The 26,371-nt window shown below is 43.5% G+C and overlaps 1 protein-coding gene and 2 pseudogenes across 4 annotated transcripts in view; 1 reads left to right on the plus strand and 2 right to left on the minus strand.

Annotated features, from left to right (window-relative positions):
• Positions 1–5,791: 5,791 nt before the first annotated feature.
• LOC309342039 (large ribosomal subunit protein eL20 pseudogene) lies at positions 5,792–6,374 on the minus strand (annotated as a pseudogene). The gene has a single exon. The product of its transcript is annotated as a large ribosomal subunit protein eL20 pseudogene (transcript).
• A 2,883-nt stretch (positions 6,375–9,257) lies between these two features.
• LOC309342773 (peptidyl-prolyl cis-trans isomerase FKBP3 pseudogene) lies at positions 9,258–24,063 on the plus strand (annotated as a pseudogene). The gene is made up of 2 exons: positions 9,258–9,811; positions 23,968–24,063. The product of its transcript is annotated as a peptidyl-prolyl cis-trans isomerase FKBP3 pseudogene (transcript).
• Positions 18,406–26,371, minus strand: part of SUFU (SUFU negative regulator of hedgehog signaling) — a 71,244-nt gene continuing 63,278 nt past the window's right edge. For both annotated transcript variants that reach the window (XM_081864003.1, XM_081864002.1), the window contains exon 12: positions 18,406–25,184. In XM_081864003.1, the coding sequence (XP_081720129.1) occupies positions 25,095–25,184 (90 nt within the window). In that variant the 3' untranslated portion in view covers positions 18,406–25,094. The remainder of the gene's footprint in view (positions 25,185–26,371) is intronic.

Here is a 26,371-nt window from a genome sequence, read left to right on the forward strand (position 1 = left end):
CAGTTTACAAGCCACAGAAACAACAAAATATACAACCAAGATCACACACCCTAAAACCATCAGATCCAAGGCAAATAAATCATAATGAAAAATGTGACAAGTCGACAAAAATAAGCAAGTCAATCAATTAAAGTTATATTCAATAATCTGCTTGAAATCTATTACATGATAAAAGCAACTGTTAAAATCAGCAAATAATTAAACAGAAAATCTCTCCCCACAATGATCTTTACACAAAATCACTACTAGACTATAACAAATAAAAATAACAGCAAAGTCACAATGCATAAAATATCGCAGACCATGTTTTAAAAAACAAATGAACCGAGCAACAAAGTTGCACAGCTTACAAAATTCCAAAATGTACAGAAATAGTAATCCCCTGGTCCAGGTCCAATATCTAATCTACAAGTACTTGAAGAAGAAGAAAGGTCAGTCTCAGTACTGATCTGGCAGTGCTGAAAACCTCAAAAGGAAAAGACGTTGCAAAAGGTGGACCAGGGTTCATGCATGCTGAAAAAGAATTGATGGGCATAAATTGGGGGTGGAACAACAGGAGTCCTGGGTCAGGTTTGATGAGCAACAGTAAAGTAAGGAAATGGAGATAGATCTAGATATAATAGGGTGATAATCAAGACCCCATTAACTTTTTACCAAATGTTTTACTGTTTCCCAGATTGCAGTTGCCCCAAATCCAACCTTTTTTTCATGGCTGTTCACTACTATTCAAAGCCTCCTCTGCCCTTGCTGCTGCTTCAATGGTCATTCCTTCCCCCACCCCCAATTTCATTCCTCCTCAGGGATCCTCAACCAATCAGGGGTCACATGCTGTATGCGATTACAAAATTATGCACATCTGAAGCAAATTAATCCTGTTTAGAGTGAGAATATGTGAAGGGACCATTCACATTTGCTGCATCTGAAAGACTAACAAATTTATTACGGCATAAGAACAGAGCCCACTTTATTTATAAATGAAGCATAATCCTGAGCTGTGTGTGTATCACACACACATAGATAGGTTTTTTTTGGGGGGGGAGGACACAACTGTGAACACTCCCTCCCCCACAGACAGGCAACCATCCCAACCAACCTCACACACATCCTGCAACTCAGGACAACACTTTGCGCACCTGATTGTAGCCCACAAAAGCTTATTATGCTACAATAAATCTGTTCGTCTAAACCTTCAGCTCTAAGGTGCTGCAAGACTTTATTGCTGCAAGAGACTAACTCTGCATATTATCAAAGAATCAGTCTAGCATGTAGCCAGACAGCTACTGAAAGTTCTCCACGGCTGCCTGCCCAAGGAAGGGCTTGAATTAAGTGGTTGCAAAATATCATCTCCCTTCTTCTATCAAAACTCCATTCCCATCCACAGTGTGTAGCAGCAGAAGGAAAACTAGATACAATCCGTAGCAGCAGCCAAGTTGCACAAGGCGAAAGTGAATACCCTTTCTAGAATGGGAACTAACTCTTACATTATACAAGTCCAAAAATGCAAGCACTTATCCCAGCACTAAAGAGCGAATTTCCCTTGAGTAAAAACAAGGTTCAATGTGGCCCTTCAGATGTTGTTGGACTTCAACTCCCATCAGCCCCAGTCCACATAGCCAATGATTAAGGATGATGGGAGGTGTAGTTCAGCAACACCTGGAGAGCCACAGGTTCCCCACCCTTGATCTATACACACTTTCTCTCTCTCCACATCTGCCAGTGCTGTTTTAAATACACCTTACCCTGCAGCACTCTCAAGAATTCGAAATAGCTGAAGCTTAGAGAGTGCTTTTAGAAGTCAAGGCGAAACAACCTTTTTTGCCTCATAAACCAAATAGATGTGGTGGAACATTCACCTCCAATGCTGTATGATTTTGCAAACAGTATACTTCCAAAGTATGAAAGATCAGGGATGATTGGAATGGTGGGCCTGGGCTCTCCAAGGCAATGATCTCCAAGGCACTGTTTTCGTGTTCTACCATCACTTTCATTGCAGTCTGCTCCCCTGTCCTATCTCCTCTTTAGCAAGGGTAGCCAAATATGGTGCCCTCCAGAGATGGATGAGCTACAACTCCTGTCATTCCTGGCTATGGAATACAACAACATCTGGCGGACATTTCATTGGCTGCTACCCCCCCCCAGTGCTGTTTAGGAAGTTTATTCACAAAGCCTTAAGGAGTCAAACTGGAAGAGGCCTGTCTGGCCTTCGCATTGAAAGGTCATCACCCAGGCCCCATAGAAAGCTCCTGTGTCAACAGTCAAGATTCCTCTTTGCCGGGTGATGGGTAGCTGGGAACCACAAGCAGAGAGGGTGCTGTTGTACTTGGGACCTGCTTTTGGTCCTCTCATGGGCATCTGGTTGGCCAGTGTAAGAAGAGAATGATGGATTAGATGGGCCATGGGCCTGATCCAGCAAGCTCTTCTCTAGTACTGTCTTGACCCAAGGGTAAGAGTGCATGTCCATTATTAAAATATTTGGAGGATTCCACTGCACAAGACTGAAGCTCCTTGCTCCATTGCAGTAGATTACTTAAAGGGATCCAGCCTTCTTCAGTAGACCAGCATCTTGTAGTTCAGGTGGGACTAACAATTGAGCTGCACCTGCTGCTGCTACTACTCTATAAGGCAGGCATGGCCAAACTTGGCCCTCCAGATGTTTTGGGACTACAATTCCCATCATCCCTGACCACTGGTCCTGTTAGCTAGGGATGATGGGAGTTGTAGTCCCAAAACATCTGGAGGGCCAAGTTTGAACATGCCTGCTAGAAGGGCTCGATTCAGTTTGTTATCCACAGAAGCAACTTCAGAACTCTGTCTCCAGTCCTTAACCTTGCCTCGTCTTATACCCAGGTTGGGCCTTGCCTCACCACAGGACATCCTGTTCTTTTAAGAGTTGCATATAAGAAAGTGGAGGAGAAATTCTATGATGTGCAACTTCCCCCATCACTGCAACCTAGTGACAGGGGAAGTTTCACTAGGTATAGCTTTCCTTTTTATGTAGCTCTTAAAAGATAAACGTCCATTCAAAATCTGACACTGGCACCCCTATCTATCTTAGGTGCCCTGGCGGATTTCGCATTCTCTGAGTGTTTGCATCAAGCCGTTCTTGATAAGGGTCAGGTGACGTTCCTGGCTGCTGGGTTCTTAGACTCTGCATTGGAAGCGGGGAAGAGTTATGAGGTGTGGGCGAGACTTCTCCTGCAACACAAAGAAGCTGGACACCCAACAGTTACTATGAAAGACGTTTGGGGAATCTGAAACAGCAACATAGCTTTTGGGCTGATCCGTCTTGACAAAATGTTAGACAGCCTCAGAAGCAGCAGAGCAAAGAGGAAGAGAAAGAGATTGTGCATTTCATATGCAAAACTGATGCTTTCGGAGAGGCTCCAGCTGTGTTCCAGGTCACCCCAGCATTGCTTGCAATTTAAATGTTCAAAGCAAGCAGTGAGGTACTAAAAATGTAAGAGGAGGAGGGGAAACCAGGCCAAAAGGTACTAAAATGAATAAAATCCTCAGCTGTAGATCAATATACTTACTGCGGGCATAGGAATATGCACAGCTGCAATTGTACATTTCAGCATCACAATTTGATAGTTGGTCTGGAGGTATCGGTTATTAGCTTTCCATTATATAGAATTAGGGACGCGGGTGGCGCTGTGGGTTAAACCACAGAGCCTAGGACTTGCTGATCGAAAGGTCGGCGGTTCAAATCCCCGCGACAGGGTGAGCTCCCGTTGCTTGGTCCCAGCTCCTGCCCACCTAGCAGTTCGAAAGCACCTCAAAGTGTGAGTAGATAAATTGGGACTGCTCTCCAGCGGGAAGGTAAACGGCGTTTCCGTGTGCTGCGCTTGTGCTATCTCGCCAGCTGCGGCTTAGTCACGCTGGCCACGTGACCCAGAAGCTGTCTTTGGACAAGCACCAGCTCCAGGCCTCTTGAGCGAGATGAGCGCGCAACCCCAGAGTCGGTCACGACTGGACCTGTTGGTCAGGGGTACCTTTACCTTTACTTATATAGAATTAGCCTCTAGCTTCTGGTGGTTCCAAGCACTGGAGGAAGGGCATTTCAAAGGGGAAAAGGCAGAATTCTCAGCAAGTTTCAACGGACTACTCTTGGATGTTTAACTGCAAGCAAAACAACACAGTCTGCTTGAAGAGTGTTGAATGTGAAGAAAGCCTTTGGACCAACAGCCAGGAAAACTGCTGTCCCATGTCTATGTGCTGAGCCACAGAGTGATATATGTTGCATACTGAATTGTAAACACTTTGGTGTACCAACTCTGAAAGGACAAAAATATATCCTGCAGTGCCACAGGATAGTAAATTACTCCTGGCCAATGGTGTTTAAATCCCTTGCAAGTGAACAGTTAACAGTAAACAAAGATTCAACAGACACACAGATGAGCACCTGCTCTGAACAATTCCATTATTAATGAGAAACTGGTTAGCCAGAAGGTGCTTCTAATGAAATTCAGATGGGAGGGGGACCACAGGAGCTGCCATCTACTGCTTTCCCACAGATCTTAGGTATCTCTCTCTCCTACAGTGGAGAATACTTGTCAGTGGGGTGCAGCAGGGTAAGATGTTGGAGAGACAAGTGCTAAGAATCCAATAGCCACAGGAAGCAGCTACTGGTCTGAAACTAATTTAAACAGAGGAGGGATGGGAAATGGCAATTTGCTGACCTCCCTCCCAAGGATTTCCGATTAATATCTCTATATCTAAGCTGAGGTGCTGAATATGAAGGCAGGGAACTCGTCTACGAGGCAGCCCCATTTTAATCAAACCCCTGCTTTTTCAACAGAGTTGTGCAACATATGTCACAAGCAGAGAATTGGTACAGTAAGCCTGCAACTTACACACATTCAGCTTTACGCGTTTGGCAAAATATATATATTTTAAATGGAAAGGGGGTGGAATCCAGGAAAAGGGACTTTGACAGTCCTATCCACCATTGCACCCAATGTGTTCTGCTTCTATGTGATCTTGGCTTGAGGGTGCGATCCCTGGAACGTAACCCTTGCCTAAGTTGTAGATTTAGCCCCATGTTTCCACAGGGCATTTTTTCCATCACTGAGCTTTCCATTAAAGGTAGTTTTAAGCTCTCATACTGACTGTTTTAAAGAGACAGGACCAGAATCTGCTTGAAGAGAAAACAGAATTGGTTTGGTCTTAGACAACCTGGATCAGAGGATGTTCATACCATATTAGACCTGTTGAATGATGGAAGAGCAGAAGAGATGGCTCCAGGGGGTCACACAAATATCAAATGCTAGTTCCCCAACACTGGAAATCCCATGACATATCTGGTATTGAGGACCTTGCAATTGGTAGCCCATGAGAAGATCCTGCCCAGTAAAATGCAAAAATAAAGAAGTTTTCATGTGATTTAGAATGGATTCCTAGAACTCTTTGCTGAGTAAGAAGTAGAGTCTATGGTATTGGAAAACGCATCACATAGAGTTCAACCTTTTCCGTATTGTATCATAATACCAACAGCAAAACCTAATAGGTAGCCATGCTGGCTCTTCTTATGGAAGCCCCACTGTTTTTGTCTGCTTGTAGCAAGACTTGTTCTTCTTTATGTTTGGCAATTCTGTTCTTTAATAATATGTTAAGCCTACCCATAACTGAGCTTCAAGGCTGGGCAAGAATTGAACTTTGGACCTCCAATACTAGCCATATACTCTTAACCATGGTATGACTTGCAGGCTTCTCATAGGCACCTAGTTGGCCAATGTTGAGTGAAATGCTAGATAAGGTGGGGCTTTTTTTTTTTTTTTTTAGAAGTTCAAAAAGAACTTTATTGAAACTCAGAGCAAATGTATTTAGAAGAATGTGTTTGGTCTCTTGGTGGTGAAGCGTGGCTTATGTTGATGACGCAGAACTCTATGTGGCAGAGGGAACTTGATTTTGGAATCATGGAACTGCTTGACAGCTGGTCTGCGGCACTTGCTAGCAGCAATCTCTTCAACCTTCATGATCTGAATTGAGTGAGCACGAGCTCCCATATCGTGATAGCACTGTGTAACAGCTCCAGCAGTTGTCAAATCCCTGTACTCCCTGTACATGTTATGAGTTCCACTACGAGAATCATAACGCAGCCAGATACCGAAATTTTTTACCTTCAACAGAGACTTCTCAAAAACCTGTCCACAATACACAATTTCCCCAGAAGATTTCTTCATCTTCTTCAGCTGAGAGACAAAGTACCAGAAACGGAACTTTGCAACAACATGATTAGGAGCAAAGATGCGCATACGATAGAGAGGTGGTGTTGGGCACTTAGGAGTGGGGAGGCATCTCCCAACAACTTTGTACTCCCTCAGGGTGCCCGACGCCTTCATGGTGCTGCCTCTCTCACTGCCACCCAGAAAAGGAAATAAGGTGGGGCTTTTGGTCGGATGCAGCAGGTGAGGAATCCCAATTTGGAATGGTTGGAAATCTGAAGGAACGTCTCTTCCCACATACTCTTCCCTGGACAGTGAGGCTGGTTGGGAAGGCCCTTCTGGTGGGGTCCTCCTCAGCTGAGATCAGGAGATCTACAACTCAACAAAGGGCCTTCTTGGCAAGAGCACTCCACATCAGGATAATGTGGTTTCTACTTGGTCTATCTTCCAGCGCCAGCTGAAGACCTTCCTCTACTGCCAGGACTTTTGACTTGGGCACATTGAAATGTATTTTTACTTTTATTAGTTTCTGAATTTGAAAACTGTTGTGACTCGTCCCATTATCACTAGTGATCAGGGGCAGGACATACTTTTTATATATCTATAAAAAGAAAATTTGCAATTATGCAATCACCCAATTAAAAATGCATTGCACCTCCTTATAACTGAACAATAGCAGTCAAAGGAAAGCAGTGACCATGTTCAATCTGCCTGTATGGTAAAGCTTGAAGGCCTGCAGTCCCTTGCACTGCCTGTCCTTTGTCCACGGGAAGATATCTGATTTGGGGCACCTTACTGAGCATCAGGTAGAAAAAGAAACATTTGTCATAGCAGAGATTGGCAGGAAAGGGCTTCAGAGTCTCATGCAGCACCCCAACGTGACCATAAGGCCCTGCCATTCACTCTGTGTCACAATTAATGAAAAACAATTAGACACTGTCAACCAGGGCTAAATCTTTCAGACACACAGCCGACCTCTGCCTGGGGTCACATCCAGTATTTCTTCCCCCCAAAAGACCCTCCATTCCCAATCACCACAGAGCTTTCCCAGTGGTTGGAGAATGACGTTGAGTCATATATTCCCTTCTGCTCAATGGATCTTAGACAATGCCTCAGTCCTTGCTTTGACTAAAGGGCTCAGAGCTTGGGCTGCAGAACTGTATGTCCCTGATGAGAAGGTATTTCTTCTTGAGGGCTCTTACAAAACTAAGGCCCTTTCGGGTGCCCAGAATTTTAGTCAATCAAAGCAGACTAATTAAGATGGGAAAGAATAAAATCTCCTCTCCTCCCTGCCAACATCCGGAGTGTTCTTTCCTTTGGCCAACACTCAGAATAAGAGGGTCGTGACCTTTGGGGGGAGATCACAAATGGGCATTGGGAGGTTGTGACCCTTTCTAAGCAGAGAGGGAAGGAGTGAGCAGCTATCCCCATCTATTTCCTTTGGTGGTATGGGGTCGCAGGCTGGGAAGGGTCAAGCACTGTAGGATTAGTTCTTTCATCTAGGCCACCCATTAAAAATCCCAGATCATTAGCAACACATTAATGCTGTCTCAGAAAAAAAGGGTTGATCCCCCATTACCCAATACTGCCTCTCAGCAGAGCAATGAAGCCAGTTGCTTCACAAATTCCCTGAGGACACTGGGATGGCTGCAAGGAGCTCTAGAATTGATCCTCCATTCTTCCTAAACCGAGCTGCACCCAATTTTTCCTGGAACTCAGAAAGTTGAGTCATAGTAAGATGCCTTATAGCAAGTTAGATTTTTCTCCATCTAGCTCAGCATTGCTTGCACAGAAAGGGAGTAGTTCTCCAGGCTTTCAGGTGCGAGTCTCTCCCAGCCGTATCTGGATATATAAATTCAATTAATAACAACAACAGCACTGCTGGGGATTGAACCTGAGACCTGTTGCATGCATGACAGGTGCTCTGCCATTGAGATACGGCCTTCCTCCATTCAACTAATTGAAACATTTCAACTCATACCCAACGCTACAGATCATTTTCCAGCCATTGATTACAAGAGCCCATAATGGGTGGGTGGGTGACTATGTCAGTTATCTTGCTATAGCTACTATGACACATTGATGGCTACAAATAAGAAAATGCACAGCTTGCCGAATGATCTTTTGTTGTTTCCCCAATATGTTAGGGGAAAGGCATTAAGGTGGGCATGGCTATAGGCCAGGGCTGGGCAGAAGGTAGATCAGGATCTACTGGTAACTCTCCTTGTGATCTGCAGTAGATCAACAAGAATTCTGACTCCCAATTGTTTGGCAATGGCAACAACTAAATGGCTCCTTCTTTCAAATCCAGTTAAGAACACTTGGGTTAACCAGGAATGGATTTTGATGCAGGAGGACTGTAAGTTCAGCTGGTACCCAAAACAAATCCTTGTGCTCAGCAGCTACTTCAAAGTACCCTATTCTTTCATCTTAAGTGTATGTCTTTTACACCTGGCCCCAGGTGGCAGATCTTGAGGTTCAAGTCAAACACAAAATAGGTACTACAAGTCTGAAGTCTGGCCTCCCCTCTAAAGGCTTTTAAGTCCTTTCCAGCTCCACTACCCAATACCTTTTTAAAAAGCAGAGGGGCACCCAAGGACATACAGCATGCAAAGTATTGCCATGTTCAACCTTCAAACCCAGAAGGAAATTCAACTAATGTGATATAGCTCTCTAGCACTTTTCAGAGTGTGCAATGCTCTGCAGCTCTTGCCTCATTTATCCTCCCAGCAAGCCTGAAAGGTAGGTTAGGCTGAAAGCACACACACCTTGCTCAAGGCCACCCACTGAGCTTCAAAGCCTAGAATAGCTTTGCTCAAACCAGATGCTCTTTCCATGGCAGAATGCAGGCTGGTGAGCTGATTTGAGGCTTTGTAGTTCATTCATTGATATTACATTGTCCTCATGGAAGGCCACAAAGAACCTCCCTGGATTTAAGGGAGCTGTTTCCCCACAGACTTACCGTATTTTTCCGTGTATTAGACGAGGTTTTTTGACTAAAAAATTGTGTAAAAAAACTGGGGTCATGAGTGCCGGCTTCATGAGGGAGCCCTCCCTTGTGTGAGGCGGCGACGCTTGCAAGGAGGCGATGCCATGGCAGTGCACAAGTTCCTGTCAGAGCACAAACTACTAGGACAGATAAAAAATGTGGCCAAGACAGCCAGTAAGGAGCAGCTGATCATAACGAGCTCTTTGAAACCAAGAGATTTAAGGGTACTGAGAGTCCAGAGCATGTAGTAGAGCAAGTGAAAAATGTCAAGATTGATGAGGAGAAGCCCAAGGAGACAAAGCCTGAGGAAGCTGTGGATGAGGGCCCCCCAAAATATACAAAGTCAGTACTGAAGAAGGGGGATAAAATCAACTTACCCCAAAAGGGTGATGTCGTTCAATGTTGGTATGCAGGGAAGCTGCAAGATGGAGCAGTCTTCGATAGTAATATTCAGACAAGTTCAAAGAAAAAGAAAGCTGCAAAACCACTGAGCTTCACAGTCAGCATTGGAAAAGTGATACAAGGCTGGGACGAAGCTCTGCTGACCATGAGCAAAGGGGAGAATGCTCACCTGGAAATCGAACCAGAATGGGATTATAGGAAGAAAGGGCAGTTTATTTATTTATTTTTTAAAAAACTGGGGTTGTCCAATACACAGGTAGTGGCATGGGGGGGGGGAGCGGCACGCCCGCCAGTCAGCCAGTTGTCAGGAGTGCAACTCCCCCGATGCTGCAGCGAGCGGGAGTGTTACCCTGCCCACAGCTGCGTGGGGTGGGGTGGGGTGGGGTGGAGAAGCTGCGTGCTGCCAGGGAGTGCAACTTCCCCCAATGCCACTGTGTGCAGGAAACAATCTAGGCAGTTGCATGGGGGTAGGAGCTCAACAGCTTTGGGCCATCTCCCCTCATTTAATTAAAACTTGAGTCCACAAAAATAGGGGGGGTCTTATACAGGGGGACAACTTATAGAGGGAAAAGTACGGTACTCACCCATCTTATGGGTCTGGGTTATGCAATACTACAGCCATAGAGCTCACACAACATCCCACCAAACCATTTCTTGCTGTTCGCCTCGTCATTACTGTGCGTATAAAAAGTGTCCAGGGATGGCCACAGGGCCTGAATTGAATACAAAGCCATGTGGATCAATTACTTATGCAAACCGTTGATTTATTTTTCAAGTAAGTGGTATATAAATCTTGCTAAATATAATAGAATAAACCAGGAGCACACCAAATCCACACATCAACAAGCCTGCTAGCTGGGGGAGGGAAGAATTCTATAGGCTGTTCCTTAAGAAGCCTGTGAACCTCTTGACATAGAAAGCCAGGTGCTTGTGGAGACCTGATCAGGTGCTATTAAGGCCCACAAACCTCCTGTCTTCCATCAGTCTGGCTACTGCATAATGGGGGCAGGGGGAGGGGCTTGAGTGAGGTGGCTAAGGGCCATAGTTAAGTGACAAAGAATCTGGTTTAAATGCGAAAGGTTCCAGGTTCCATCCCCAGCATCTCCAGGTAAGGCTGGGAGAGACCAATGCTGGAAATCCTGGAGGCTGCTGCCAGTCCGCGTTGGCAACACAGAGCTAGACAGGTCTGACTCACTGCAAGGCAGATCATGTACCATACCTCCAGGTTTCTGGCTTACGGTCAACCTGCTCACAGCCTGCCTGCTACTGACCTGCCAGCCTGTCTCATCCCCCACCTGCCTTTATGATCTCTTGCCTGACATCTGACAGGCACCCTGCAGGGAGCTGTCTGCAGTGCAACCAGCTGCAGGGAAAGGCCCAGGTTTCTTGCCCATCTTTCTCCCTTCTTTTTCACACACCTGCACCACCATCAAAATTCCAAGCTGCTTTCCAGTAACCCAAATTAACTTGAGTTTAGGTTTAACCTCTATGTTAATTAGGGAATGCTTGCTAAGCTCATTGAAGATAAAAAGGGTCTAAGAAAAATTCTCAGTATAAAATCCAAGGGAAAGCAAAACGAGGGAGGAAAGAAGGCTAAGTTAGGAGAAAAAGTAGCAATGAAGTCAGCTTCGTGATCAGAGAAAGACAGAGGAACCATAGGTCAGTGAGTAGAGAGCAGGCATTTGGCCTGAAGAAGGGCTAAGGTTCAATCCAGGGCATCTCCAGTTATAAGAATCAGGTAGCAAGTGCCCAAGACCCTGAAAAGCAATCTTGGGTTTGCCTAGATCAGGCATCCCCAACCTGTGGCCCTTCAGATGTTTTGGCCTACAACTCTCATGATCCCTAGCTAACAGGACCAGTGGTCAGGGATGATGGGAATTGTAGTCCAAAACATCTGGAGGGCCGAAAGTTGGGGATGCCTAGCCTAGATGGACAAATAGCCTGGCCTGTAATGCATTAGTTTCTTATCCACCTATGTACTCTGTTTCCTCCTCTCATAGATGTGGGTTGCTCTGTCCATCTCAAAGAGCTAGAAGATATTCTGGGCCTCTTCACTAAGGTCAGATCCACATCATTCTTTCAAAGGACATGGCTTCTCCCAAAGAATCACAGGAACAGTAATATCCCCCTCATGAGCACCTTCAACAAACCAGTTCCCCAAGTCCTTTGGGAGCAGCCATTGCCTTGACTGTATGGTGTAGATGAGCTCATGGTAGTTGTAGGAAGGAGGTGTATTTCCTGACACAGAACCAAGGACACTGAGTTGTGTCTAGGCAGCAAGGCTGCCCACCCATGAGGCAAGGTAGGGAATTGCCTCGGGTGGCAGGATCCACAACAGCAGCAGATTCCAATGTAAATCTTTATCCCGCCCCCCCCCCCGAACTGATGTAGATCTTCACTCACCTGTTCTTCCGTGGCATTTTGTGGTGCTGACGCTGCTAGGCTGCCATGCACTTTTATCAAGTTACAGCACATGCAATTTTTCTGAGAGTCACTGAATACTGCATTCAACAGTGTTGCGACAATAGCCTGCAAACTGACATGTGCAGGGCTTTCAGGGCGTTTCTCGTGGCTATATATATATATATATATATATAATATCCCACCTTTCCTTTCCTCCAAGGAACCCAAGATCACTCAGTGAACTTTATGTATGAGTCAGGATTTGAACCCTGGTGTGCCAGGTCCTAGTCCCAACACGCTAACCAAAGAGGCCCCAATGATCCTAACATGTTTTCAGCCAGCCTGGAGCTGTGAAAATGACTTACCTGTGGATAATTATTTCCCCCACAGCCAGTCTGTTTATTAGACCTTTATAACTCAAAAGAAAGATCTTTAATCTCTCTTTCTTTCTTAAGCAGGACTGTGACTCTGACCTGGAGAAGGTGGGTGGGAGGTGAGAAAGAGAGAAACTGCTGTGTTTTTATTTAAACAGAAGAATCTACACGTTAAAGCTCCTAATAGGTTTCAGGCTAGCCAAAGCAGGAAACCAAAGACTGTGTGGGGGCCAAGTGAATGCTTATAGCAAGTTCCAGGAAGTGTTACTTAGTAATCTGGCTAAGCCCTCACAAACACAACTTGTGTAGGCAGAGTTGAGAAAACAGCCACGCGGCACAAGCAGTCAGGCTAGGGAGAGAGCAGGGAACCAAGTGAATGAGAATCTAGCAAATGCAGATGAACAGCTGATGATCCTGGGTCCCACAGATACCAGATTCAGGGAAGGCTCCTCCCAGTAAAATGGTGTTGTGGAGATGACAGGAATGCCTAAGCTCCTGCACTAACACCTGCCCTTTAAAAGCCGCATGCAGCACCTTTATCCGGTATGGCTTGTTGCACATAGCCAAACATAGCAGTAAACACGAAAGCTAGAAACACACTTTAAAAAACTATTTTAAAAACTGAATCTCAGGGATTAGCTTGCAAGGCACCAGAAAACTAGGGTCCATTCACAGGTAGTTACCATAATCAGAGCACAATGAGATTTCTGTGTGCCAAAATATGCAAAAAAACAAAACAAAACTGTGCAATGCAGCATTTATTTTGCAGAGCACATTTGCTTCCAAGATCTAGATTTCAAAAACTTTTGGTTTTTTTAAAAAACACAAATGAGAATAAGGAACACTAGCATAGGTAGGGGGTGGGGTCACACTAGGTGGCCACTTACCGTGGGGGCAGCACTTACCGCAGTGCCTGCAGCTCGCCTGGGAGTGACGCGGTGGCTTGGGCACCTGCAGACACCATGTTGCCCAAAAAGGCAGTGTGGGGCTTGTGTCCATTCGCTGCCTCCCCCTCAGCCACCCTGCAGTGCCCCATGCCCCAGCTCACCCTGCCCCCAAGCCCTGATAAGGAAGGAGAAGAGGATATGAAAACAGGGGGCAGGCCATTGGAGCATAGTAAGGCATGCAGGCAGTTCAGGAGCTGTACCCAGTATCCTCCAGTCTGTGACCAGCAGAACGTTAGTCTGGTCTTGCCTTTTCACTGCACAAGGAGAGAGGTCTGGCTCAATTAACCGAGTTCAGTTTCCTCCATTTGCAAGATACAGAATAAGGCAGGGGGAAATGGGAGGAAAACAGTATTTTATTTTTTAGTTGGAAAATCTCCACCTCTGCAAGAAAGTTTGGCTCTAAAGGAGGCATATTTTTTTTGGTATCTTTGTTGGATGCCGCCAATAGTGGCTGGGGCAACCCAGTCCAGTTAGAGTAGTAGTATACTATTATTATAAAGTGCAGATTTGATCTATAAAGCCTTAAACGGTTCAAGGCCGCAATACCTCAAGGACTGCCTCTCTCCATATAATCACAGGACTGGACCCTTTGACCATCACCTGAGGCCCTTATTTGTGTGTCCCCTCCACAAGAGGTCCGGAGGGTGGCAACACGAGAACTGACCTTTTCTGCAGTGGCTCCCTGCTTGTGGAATGCTCTCCCCAGGGAGCTCACCTGGTGCCTTCATTACGTATCTTTAGGTACTAGGCGAAAGCATTCAAGCAGGCCTTTGACTGATTAAACAATCTATGGCCTTTAGAACTGTGTGTGTGTGTAGTGGGTATTACGTTACACATTTTTGTGTTTCTATACTGTAAACTGCCCTGTGATCCTCTGATGGATAGTATATACATTTAATAAATAATAACTACTGGTCGCACGTATTTCTGGGCAACTTAATCTGCAGCACAAGCCCCTTCCTGCTTTTTCCTTAGCTCATGCAGACACTAATGCCAACAGAGTTGGGAGATCAGTTATTTAAATCTTAGCATTCACTTTCTGCACAGCATCCTTGATGCATCTTCAAAGTTCAAAAACCAGGTTGTTTCATATTGCCCAATGTTAAGGCTGACCAGATGCCTAAGGGCACTTCCAGATACATGTTTTGCAGAACACTGCAGCAGTCTGCCACCATTGGACCAGATGGGACTAGTAGGATCACACAGCTACTATACTAGTAGCAACTCCTTGTGCTCCCCCCCCCCCCCCGATCCTTTGTGGTTTGCTTCTCTCATTGCTGCTAGGATCAATGCCTGGGAGTGCATTACTGTACCTTATTTTTTCCTTGTTTCAGTTGCTTCAGAGCAAAAAAAATTGCAGACTGAGCAGCTCAGCTTTTGCAAAGCATGTCTGAACTTTACGACGATGGTAAGGAAATCAGTGGCAATAAAAACGTTCTGCAGCCCTTTAGAAGAAACAATCAAAAACTAGAGTTCACTCTGGGATAGTAGAAAAGATTTGGAAGTGGGAGGGAAACAGTGTCAGCCCCATTATTAGTTGACTGCTGCCTAAAGAGGTAAATGTTGGCTGGTCTGCAAGAGCAAGCCCATAGCTGCCTGTATGCTGCAGACGTATGCCTCCTCCAGCCTCAGTGGATATTTAGCATTCAGCCCAACCTCAAAGCAGTTGAAATATTAACTTTGTGCCATAGGCCAGATGCGCATTGCCTGAGGGTGGTGAGCACAGAACTCTTTCTAAATGGCTGAGTAAATCAATGTCCCATTCTTGCTGGTATTCTGTACCTCCCACACCCGTGTAGATATACTCTTAATCTGTATGCACCTACTATCTTGTGTGTCAGCAAGATCTAACTTTCTGTATCATATGAGAATGCCCTATATGCATTCAACACAAAAAGAAATTCCAAATTCTGCACTGAAATAAATCCCAGAGTATGAGTTAAGAGTGAACCAACTCTGCAGGTATCTCGTGTTATGCACCACTTTCCAGTTTCATATAATGGAAACATCTGTAATTTTTAGTAAGGAACTGGGCATTGAATGGCGTGATGGAGACAGGAGTGGGCTGTAAGGGTTCAGTAACAAGCCTGAATCAGGGCTTTGCCTAAAGCATGGGTGAGGAACTGGTGACCCTCCAGATGTTAAAGCATAAATCTGTAACGTATGCTTTAATTGAGATTCCTGCTTTGCAAGGGGTTGGACCAGATGATCCTCAGGGTCTCTTCCAATTCTACAGTTTTATAAACCTGTGACTACCAACTTCCATCAGCTCCATCAATGCTCAGGAATGATGGTTTCTGTAGTCCAGCATCAATCATTTGGAAGCCTAGGTTATCCCCCTTTGACCTATGGGTACCTACAGAGTTCCTGAGATGAGATTTGAACTGTTAGTCTTCCAATAAAGTTCACACACACACACCTTTGATTAAGAACACTAATATTTATCTCAGGGAATATCAAACAGTAACAAAATCCATATAAACATGGGGAGAAAGTCCAACAGAGGAATCAAAACGGCTTCCCTGTCAAATAAACAAATCCTGCCATCAATTTCCAATTATCAGGTGGTTCTCAGATCACCTATAATTATATATGAAATATATTCATACCTTAGTTCATAAAATATTCCTTGTCTTAATTCCCTTCTGAAGCCTTTAGACTTTTGCATTTGTTCTTATAGTAATACAATATCCCACACTTGTGTGTATCATCGCTCAACTGCAGACCCCTCTTCTGTTTTTCATGTCCAGGTTATAAATGGCCTAGCAATCTTCAAGAGGAAAATTGTTAGCTCCTTATCCGTTACTTCTGCCAAATCATTTTGAAAGACTGCTAATATAAATGCAGGACTCACATAAAAACATTTGACCAGAATGACTGGAGCCTTGTACACTGCCACCACATGTGGAGGGATATTCCAACCTCTGCAACTCCAAATGAGATGATTATATATCCTACTGAAAGTGAAATACCATCTCAGTGAAACTTTAAATGTGTTCTCCCTGATCCTTGATGATACAGATGGAAATGGCTCCCCCCCCCCCCGAAAAAGTTCATGCTTTTAACCTACACTCTACACTCTCCAAGGCTGTAGAGGATGAACAAGTAACTGTACAGGCCTCTTCCCTCACCCTTCATTTGCTGAATACTGCAAGTCCTTGTCCAGCCTTCATTAAAGCTCTCCTCCACATTCAACACTAGAATTAGGATGCTGATCCCACAACAGATACTATAGCGATGCAAAATACAAAAACAAGACACCCCCTGACAGCCCTATCTATGTGGAATTGATTCCATGTCCTCCTTTGACCCAAACCCACAGGCAATGCTAGACTGCTAAGGATCTTTGATTAAAATTGTGGATGTACCACTCGTTGACTTTGGGAGTCTCCAATTCAATTTCAGGCACGAATGAAGCACAGAGGAGCTCCATCTTGTCAATTTCCTTTAGCTCTTTATAACACATAAGCGCCATTTTGTGTGGTTCTTAATGTGGCTGTAAAAACACAGAGAAACCCATCAGGGCTGAGATTCACTGAATCAGAATTCAGACAGGTACTGTAGCTAGAAATTTGGATGACAAAGATTTTATTTACAATTTTTGGGGAAAAGATGTGAATTTAGCAACACTGAAATGTAGATGGAATATGCGTCTATTGGTCCTCAAAGTGACCACTGGATACATGAGACACAATCTTCCCTAGCAGCAATAACTTCCAATGCTATAGGCCTCTGCCATTCAAGAGCATTGATGCATTAAAGTGAGAAACAAGATCCAGTGAGCAGCCACAGTATTTCTATGCAGGCAAAGTACAACAGAATAGGGGATCCGTGCAGTTTGGGCATGGATGTGTCTGGTGTGCCACAGCATGCTTCACATGATACCTCCACAATTGACTGTGGGAGTTGTACAGGAATATGGGCTAGGTGGGGCAACAAACGTAATTTTTTACCTTTGTACACTGGTAGGCTAGTTTTTACACTTGCACAGCCCTCCCCCGCCCCAAATCCAGAAAAGCAAGAGGCACAATCAGTGTTCAAAACACACTGCAGCCAAGCAAAAACATTCAGGTGCAAAGCAATGTCAGTGAGGAGTATAGCCTGGAGACAGAGAGGTCTGAAAGGCCCTGTTTGGCTCTTGAGCTTGAGGTTCCCCTGATCTAGTCCGATAGAGCTAACCATCCCCAACACAGGCTGAAGAAAGGAAGACCCTCTGTAGGAGTTAGGTCCTCTACAGAACAGAGTGTTATGGTGGGACCAAGCCTCAGTGAGTATTTCTAACCTCTGAGGAAGGTGTCTTCATTTAAACTGCAATGTTTGATGAACAAGACGTTTGTGTATACAAATAAGGTTCATTTTGTGTGAAGGCCAAGACTTGCCTGTTATTACTTAAATAAAGCCAGGTGTTTTTCACAGATACATTGCAAGGAAGCTAGGAAATATAAATGATATATTAATCACCTTCATTCTCTTTGTTCTTTCTTGCAGAGACAAAAACCCCAACAGCCCTATTATAGGCATTAAAACTTCGAACACTTGTCCTCAAGCCATTATTTTAGGATCCAATTTAATGCACAAATGATTGTCGTTAAGACAAGTCACTATCACGCTCCATCTGCAATTCAGTGTGGTAACAGTACCAGTGGCCACTACTACCCATGGGAATGTGATTTGTAGGAGTGTGACTTGAACCTTGGAGTCGTTGATCAGAGTACAGAACTCAATCCATTCTCGACCACAGCGGTTATGGTATATCCAGCCTATCCAAATATAGTACACACAAAAACGTTAATCAGAGCAACTTAATGTGCAACTGTGGTTGTGAGGGTAAAACTGATAAAAAATTGTAAAAGCACCTACCACTTCAAAGTAAGTGCCATGGAAATTATTAATACAAGCCTTCTCCTGAGGCAGATCATATTGTGCAAAAGGAAACAGACCACATCAGAGGACCGTTGATAAGCAAATGCTGGGGCCCAGGCTCTTACGTTTGTGTGCAGACAAAGGGCCCCCTAACCTGGCTGAAGCTTGTAAAGCACTGGAATGAGAAAGTTAAACAAGAGTTAGAGTATAAAGTCTCATTTATCAGTTCTGCAATCACTCAATAAATGCACACAAGACACAACTATGCAAACAAGTTTAATGCACTTTGAATACACAGGAGGGAAACAAAGCTTTGTGATCACAAAAATATTACAAAAAGTAGTTTTGCGCAGGTGAACACACACCGGCACTGTGATAATGTAAGAATATACATTAGAAACTAATATAAAATATTTTTAAAACCTCTGCTAGTTTAGGTTCCCATTGTTTTTTTGGTAGAAAAAAAGGCATACTACAAAGTACTGAGAATTTCACTGCAGGAATGGCAAGCCATTTTCAGACAGCTTCTGCAATGTCCTTAAGATTTTTGTTGAGAAACACACACACACACACACACACACACACACACACACACGTGCCACATAGATGAACTACAAAAAGGTTCATCTCAGCTGAAGCTGGTAAAAGTAGCCTCAGCAGTCAGAATTAAAAGTTGAGCAGGTCTAAGGATTAGGTCCTCCAAAAGCAAAACCACTCATTTTGTTTTCTAGCACTACAGCCATCCAAATTATAAAACTACAGTAACAACAAGAGCACTATCATGTTAAAAATAAAATAAAAAATCCACCCTGCTTTAACAGTGAACTCTGGTTCCTACCGATATAAAACAGTCTCAAGAAAGGAAGGCAAAGGCAAACCTGCAGTGTAACATTACCTTAATTTATTCCTTTAAGTCTCATTTGCTGTGTTTAGCAGCAGCGACAATCTGATCTGCTAGAACTGAACACCAATGCTATGCTCCTGAGCCCTCCCACCCAAGATCCAGCACACGGAATGGCCCTAAGAATGGGGGCTGGGCCACAAAGCCCGTGGCTTTTAGGAGCTTTCTTCCACAATGGCAGTTTGATCCTGCTAAATTGTGAACTGCAACTCCAGAAAAGCCAGGCCCCAGACTGTGTAATTCATCAGCAATCAGAGCACAGAATCTTTTGAATTAACTCACTGGTTTTATCACTTTAATAGGTTTCGCTTTCCCTAAGGTAGGTGAAGTCTTTATACAGAATTGAGATTCTGTTCAGTGTTGAAAGGGAAACTAGCGAAAGGGATACTCGGCTTAAACCTGAGCCAACAGATCCTTTGAAGACAATTGCACACTCCTGTGTTTCCCCAGAATATTAACCAGGGCTGGCAGTGGCTATCCTCTCTTATTGAAGGGCTTACACTAACATGCACTATTGTCAACAAGGCTCAAACCATTCTCCCCCTCTTTTTCTATTATGTAGAGGAGCAGTGATGAATGCAGACCTTTGCCATCAGGGCCCAGGAAAGAAAACAGCAGCCATGTTGATTTCAACCCAAACTAGGAAACAAGCAAAGGGAAATGTGTGCAGGAGGGCGAGGAGAGTAGTAAGAGAAGTGTTTGCAAAACCAGAACCATCAGCTGGTAAGCAGATTCTGGTCTGTGCTTTTAAACAAATCTGTTTTCTGAAATTAAAGTGTATTTGATTGAGCCCTTTAAACATTTACTTCACACGCTGGCATTCATTACGCTATTCTGCTATCAGGCTTCCACATTTCAACAGTGAATCATAAAAGTAGGTAGATGGAAAGGGTATTTCAGAATACTTCTCCAACCTCCTTATTAGCTGGCTGGCAGAAAGTAGAAAAGGCATACCTTTATGACAGCCTTGGAATGATACTGTAAAGCTAATGTACCACTTATTATGACTTTATGGTCTGTAAGCAATCTGAGGAAAAAATAATTGTGTATGAAATGAAGAAGCTGAAAAGTGCATAATGCCCATGGGTTAATTGTCTGAGAGGCAGGTCAGCCTAGGGATCCTTTTGAAACCCTCATCAGCTACAGGCTCATTTTCTGTTTGACATTTTGGATGCTCAGCAAAGGAGGATTCAAAAGAGACGGAACAACTAAAGGTAGGAAAAGCTACAGTAACATAGGGCTGCCAGAATATGAAAGTATTCTTTCTGTTCCTATAATTTACAATGATGGTAGTGGTGGAGAGAAACATTAAACATTAACACATTTTTGCCCCAAGCCATTAAAAACACTTCTGCAAATACATTTGCTTTCTGACCCTTACTTCCCTTGCTTTTATGTGTAAAGGGCTTTTCTTTAAAACAGTTCATGATTTTTTCCCTGCTGCTAGAAAAACACAAGTGTGATGAGATGGAGCAATCCCTACAGCAGCAACGAACTCCACCAGCATGCATGCAGATGTGAAACCCATGCTTTCATCTGCCATAGAAGTGCCTGACACTTCAGATCTGCAAAGCTAAGTGGGTGATCATGGTGCAGTGCAAAACATGCTGAAGAAGCTTGAAGTGTGCATGTAGAGCATCTCTGTCCAACCAACCATCTGGCTTAGTGGCAAAGTTCAGATTTACACACCAGAAAAACAAAATCCTGAGCTATTATATCTAATGGTGCACACAGAAGTACAGGAGCAAGCTTCTTTTGTCCCTATGGGGTAAGCTCAGTAACCCTCATTCTTTAGACTCTCTCTCTCACACACTCTCTTTGCATTGAGCACTGGTTTCTAGGCCACCCTCACCCTTCTCTGCTGAGCTGCCTGTCATTCTTGTTATCTTTAAAGTGCTGCTGGTAGGACCTTGCATTTAAACAATCATACAGTGCCTGACTTATTGATGATTAAAGAGCCATCATTTATTCTGAAGCTGAAAATTATTACAGGCAGAGGTTGTTTCATGGTGTCACAAATGTCCAGCCAGTTAGCACTTTGAGCAGCCCCTTCAGCTTCAAATTGACATGTGTAATATGGTTTAATGCAAATGAGCAGTGTGCCGGAATGAGCTGGGAGCAACAATCCACAGGTGGTGTGTCATCTAAACTTAAACACATGGCTTGGTTCCCCCAAACAAATCAGGAGCATGGGTTTGGACGACATGACAAGTCAAGTCTTGTAGTTTGTTGCTCCCAGTATGATGCAGCCAAGAGCGAGGGAGGAGCAAAGCAGGGACTTTTGAGCAGTGTGCACCAGCATGCTGCTCATTCACATTAAACCACAGTTAAATATTAACTATGGTTTAACCTTACATGCAAACACAGCCGATGAGTGTGCTTTGAAGAGGGGAGTGGATTCTGTTTTTATAACTTCCCTTGCTACCAATGTCAGTGCCATGGGGGAGAGGAAACCCACAAAAGTGGGGATGGAATTTTTTTGTTTTGCTAAAACTATATTCTTATAGCTTGCAGTGTTCTCATGTGAAATTCTACAGCCCATCTATATTTTGCTCACTTACTTACTGACTGCTTCATATTTTGACAGTAAACCCTCTGGAATGGCTCTTTTGTTGCCATTTGGTCTGATGGCTAGGTTAGCACTGTCCTGGCACATGGCTGGTGCAACAGCTGCACTGAAAGTTAATAATTGTCGCAGCAACCGAGGAATGGTGTTTACAGCTCCAGGTGCTGAAGGGATTAAGCAGCAGGTGCAAACCAACTGAAGAACAGCCAAAGCTCCAGTTTCCTGTTAGCCACTTTAGTAACTAGCAAGTGGAGAACAAGAGTGCAAAGTAAACTCTTCCTGCCTTGTCTTAGGGTGGGAGGAATGGTCAGCATAAGTGACCACAGTGAAAAGTTAGCAATACACAGTAAACGGAGAGACCAAGCTCCATTCCATTAAGTCCTCTGGGAAGCCAAGAATAATAGTTTCTAGCAGTTACTGCCATAAACTGTTACTGATTAAACACCAAGACACTTTACCTTTGATTTGCCAAGGTAGTAATTTGTGGGTACTTTCAGGCAGATATGAAATCTGAATACTCTGCAAACCCTACAAGACCGTCATTTTAAATACACTTTGGACCAGTTCTTTCTCTCTAAAGGAATGCTCATGCAGAACAAAACGTTTAAAAGGTTATGGAAAAATGTAACATCAGTGTGGACTTTGCAGCAAACTATCAAAAGCCACAGAAGACTGTAGTCTAGTCTCCAGCTCACAGATCCTTCCTGAAAAACCCACAATATTTTTTTTTCATTTCCAGATTAACATTTCATAGGATTTCTGGCTTTCCCTCCGTGGATTCTTTCATTTCTCAGATAGGAAACTCCTCAGCTCTTTACTGCATCCATAGAGGGTAAACTATAGAGAGTACCAAATGAGACAGTATAGCTGTGTAAAGCCTCACTACATTAATTAAACTACTATGGAACACAAGGCTTCCAAGATAAATTGTAGAAAAGCCAGACAGTTTAGACTCTAGAAATGACTTCTCAAGCCTCACATAATTGAATTCTCCTTCATCCAATAACATTTCTATGTACATAGGAAATTAACGTCAGGCAGAAGGTTTCTACTCTCCTCCCTGACATGCCAGTTTTCTATGTGCAAGGATTTTTTCTCTTGCACAGAGGAGCATTCTGTCATATGAGACTCCATTGCAGTCCTAAGAACAGCAGTCAAGAAACAGCTTTATCATCCCAGCTGCTGTTTGTGAAAGCTAGGCCTAATAAGGATGGCTTTTGTGGGGAAAATATGCTAGGTATCTGACAGTAACATTTGAGTGACAGCACACCATTTGAATGCCAAAAGATTTCCCTCATAAGCAGGGACCCCTTACAAGATTTCACTACAACCTTCTATGGCTTGGCCTATTTCAACCTTGCAGTGTTTTATGCTTAGTCAATTTGGCAATAGCGGTTAGTCAATTTTGCTTACATTAGCACATTTGAATTGTGCTCACGACAGCACAACAGCTTCCAAAATACTACAAACTAAGTGAATGACTCCCAAAGCTTTTTTGCCTTGTATGCCCTAAACATCAGACCACACTAGTATACCATGTGATCCTAAGTCACTTAATGTGAAAGGTGAGGCGTCTAGGATTCTGACAGGGAGCCTGTGGGCAATATTAAATAGTTTATTGTGAGCTACTTTATGTCACCAGCACATATCTATCTAAACTTGCTCGAGGTCCAGTTCCCTAGCCATCAGCCCATGGGTGTACACAAATTCTGGTGTACATCAGTATACAACAATTCTGAGCAATTTCTGAAGGTCACTTATGCCCGTGACAAAATTTCTAAAGAACCTAAGTATACACAACAAGAGAACATGGTATTTTGAACAGTTGCCTAGTTGAAGTGGACTTTCATTCTCTTGGGAAGGGAAGGGAAGCGAACCAACATGTTTCCTTCTACAAACTTTGTAACAGAAACTTTCAGAAGATAGTTTTAGGTTGTAGATTTCTGCTTTAGCAGTGCCAGATTTCATTTTCGGTGGTGAGCTATGGAGCTACTACCACTTTCCTCTCCTAGGAAGTTAGTCAAACTGCCTATAAACACAAAGTCAACGTCTGCACAAAATGGTGTTAGAAATACAGTGTAGCTGTCTCAAAATCAGGCCATAACTCTGAAAATTAACGCCTGTGTATACAACAGTACATCAAGCTGAATTTTCAAAACATTCTGAAATGGCCTGACTCAATATGCATTAAAATTAACAGATATGCCTTCCCAAAATATGTGAATGGAAAGTGAAAACATGATTTCAGCAGAAATAAATGTTCTTTGGGAAACTTTGTTTTTAAAGGCAAGTTAGAAACAAGGCAATAGGTTTTCAGGCATCTCTTTAACTCATGTACCCTTTTCTATTTCTCTGCAGTATGAGTCAGGAAAATTGGTACAAATCTATAGGAAACTTCAGGAAGGATACAGTATCAGAATTGTTAACCCAGAAGATCTGGCTGTACCAAGTTAGAAAATAAACACCCAAAGCCCTCCGCTCATTGTACAGCCCAATGAGAAATACCTATGAAACCCAGTTCTCCTTGTACTTGTCCCTTTTACAGGTGACCATGAAAGGAAGTTTTGCTTATCTTTGAAGAGTATCAATTATCATTTTGGCCTATTACCCTAGGACACACTAAGATAGGTGTTTAATCCTACAATCCAGTAAATACTTACCTGGTAGGAAGCCCCACTGAACACCATTAAGTTTCATTCTGAAGAAAAACACTTAGGCTTGGGTTTCACAGAACTTTTTAAAGCAACCTTTTCCTAAATATAACCCAAGCTGTATCTCTTCCCTAGGGCAAACTCCTGACTTAAATAGGATGTTTATAGGCCTCAGAATTCAGAATCTAAAATGACAGCTTAAGTACAGCCCCCTCTGTAACATCATGGCAGTGTAGCCAGTGGGACCATGATTCCCCTGCCAAATCAGTCCCTAGTGTGGCATCAAAACTGATCAGTGTTTCCTCAGTTTGATTGTGTGTACATAAAGTATAAACAAAATGGCCTTTCTGGAGCAATAAAAAAAAAATCACACTGAAGGAATAATTCTGGCCAGGAGAAGCATGGCTAATTAAAGAATTTGATAGTTACAAAAAATACTTCTAATGGATTGTGTGTTTACGCCTGAAAATTGTGTGATTAAGCCAAGGCAGATGAGGCACATAAACCCTGAGCTGGGGGTTGCAGGGACCTCTGGAGCCAGTAGGGAAAGGAATTCTTACAACTACTATTAATAGTTAAATACTTCTCTCTCCTTGCCTCACTCTCGCACTCATTCATATGCAGGTTATTCAGAGTTCTTCCATGACGGAAGAGAATGCCAGGTACTGGAAGAATTGAATTCTGGCTGGACTGCTGTTGAGTATCCCCTCCATTGTTTGCAGTGGATATGCAGCAGCATCTCTTATTTGCAGGAAGAGCTTTTACTGCACTAAATTATCCCATGAGTCACTGGGCAGCATACAGCAACTTGTTGCTCGTGGGTGTCAGCTGGCTTTAATGCAGTGGGTTGTCAAATACAGCATCAGGCAAGATGGAGACTTTCAGTTTCTTTTCAGGCCAACTATACTCCTTTGGAAGTTTGAACTAAAAAAGCAAAGAAGTTATTAGTTAATATAACTTACTATGATGTATGATACACAAAGCAAACAAAATAATACCATTAGACCCAATAGAAGCAAAAGTTTCCAGCTATTAGGTAAATAAGGAAATCTTTTTCCAAAGTGTTCATTTGGGACAGAAGACTGTTATTTTATCATTATTTATTAAAAATGTATACCACCCTTCATCCAAAGATCACAGGTCAGTTTACATAGATTACATAGCCAAGTATTTTTTTTCCTATTTCTACCACTCACTTGTGCATTACTGTCTTACTTTGCTTTCTCTTAATTCACCAGGGCCTTTTTTTTTTGTTGGCACCTGCTTAAGAAGGACTGAGTCAGTGAATTCAGAGGTTTTCTAGCCCAGCGTATCATGCATATAAGACTTCAGGGTACAGCAGCACGCATGGAGTTCAATACATTGAAAATACAGTGATAAAACAGTTTTAAAATAGGTTTGATATACAGCAAACACAAGTGAAACCCCACAATAAGGTAGTTGAGGAAGAAGCTGGCGAGACTGGCAAATAAAGGATCATGCAAGGGTCGTGGGGAAGTGAAGTCCCAATATGCCTCTCAAGGTTAACATCAATCCCACATGAACGTAACAAAAACAGTAGCAAAACTAGAAAACTAGCAGAAATATAGGGACTTATGAGCTCCTGGTTATTTGGGAACAAATTCATTCCCCTGAGGCTGACTTTGAAAAATAGAGGGGCAGAATTCAGGGACACAAAGAGGAGCCTTACTCCATGCCAACAGTTCATTTGCTATTATGGAGAATGAGGGTCTTAGCTGAGGAATTGGGAGGGGGGAATTCCATAGAACTGTCCTATTTCTTGGGTGCTTAATAACTTACAGGAATTGCTTGGGGAAGGGTCTAGTAAGAGGCAATCACAAAGTTGGGGGTGGTGTCTGCTTGGTGGGAAGACTGTAGACTGGATAGACTTGCTGGATGGACTGTTAGATGGAGGAGTCAATGACCATTGTGCACACTGGCTGAGGAGTGGTTAAGTTGCATGGGCTTTTTTTCTGCCAGAACTCAGTTCCAGCAGCTCTCAGGTGGGCGCCATTGCCATTCGAAGAGAACGAGGGAGGTGTTCATGCTGAGTTCTGGCACCTCTTTTTCTAGAAAAACAGCCGAGTAGAACATTGAGTCAAAGCCCTCCA

The sequence above is a fragment of the Podarcis erhardii genome (assembly GCF_964252035.2).
Source record: "Podarcis erhardii genome assembly, chromosome: 5".
Classification (NCBI taxonomy): Eukaryota; Metazoa; Chordata; class Lepidosauria; order Squamata; family Lacertidae; genus Podarcis; species Podarcis erhardii.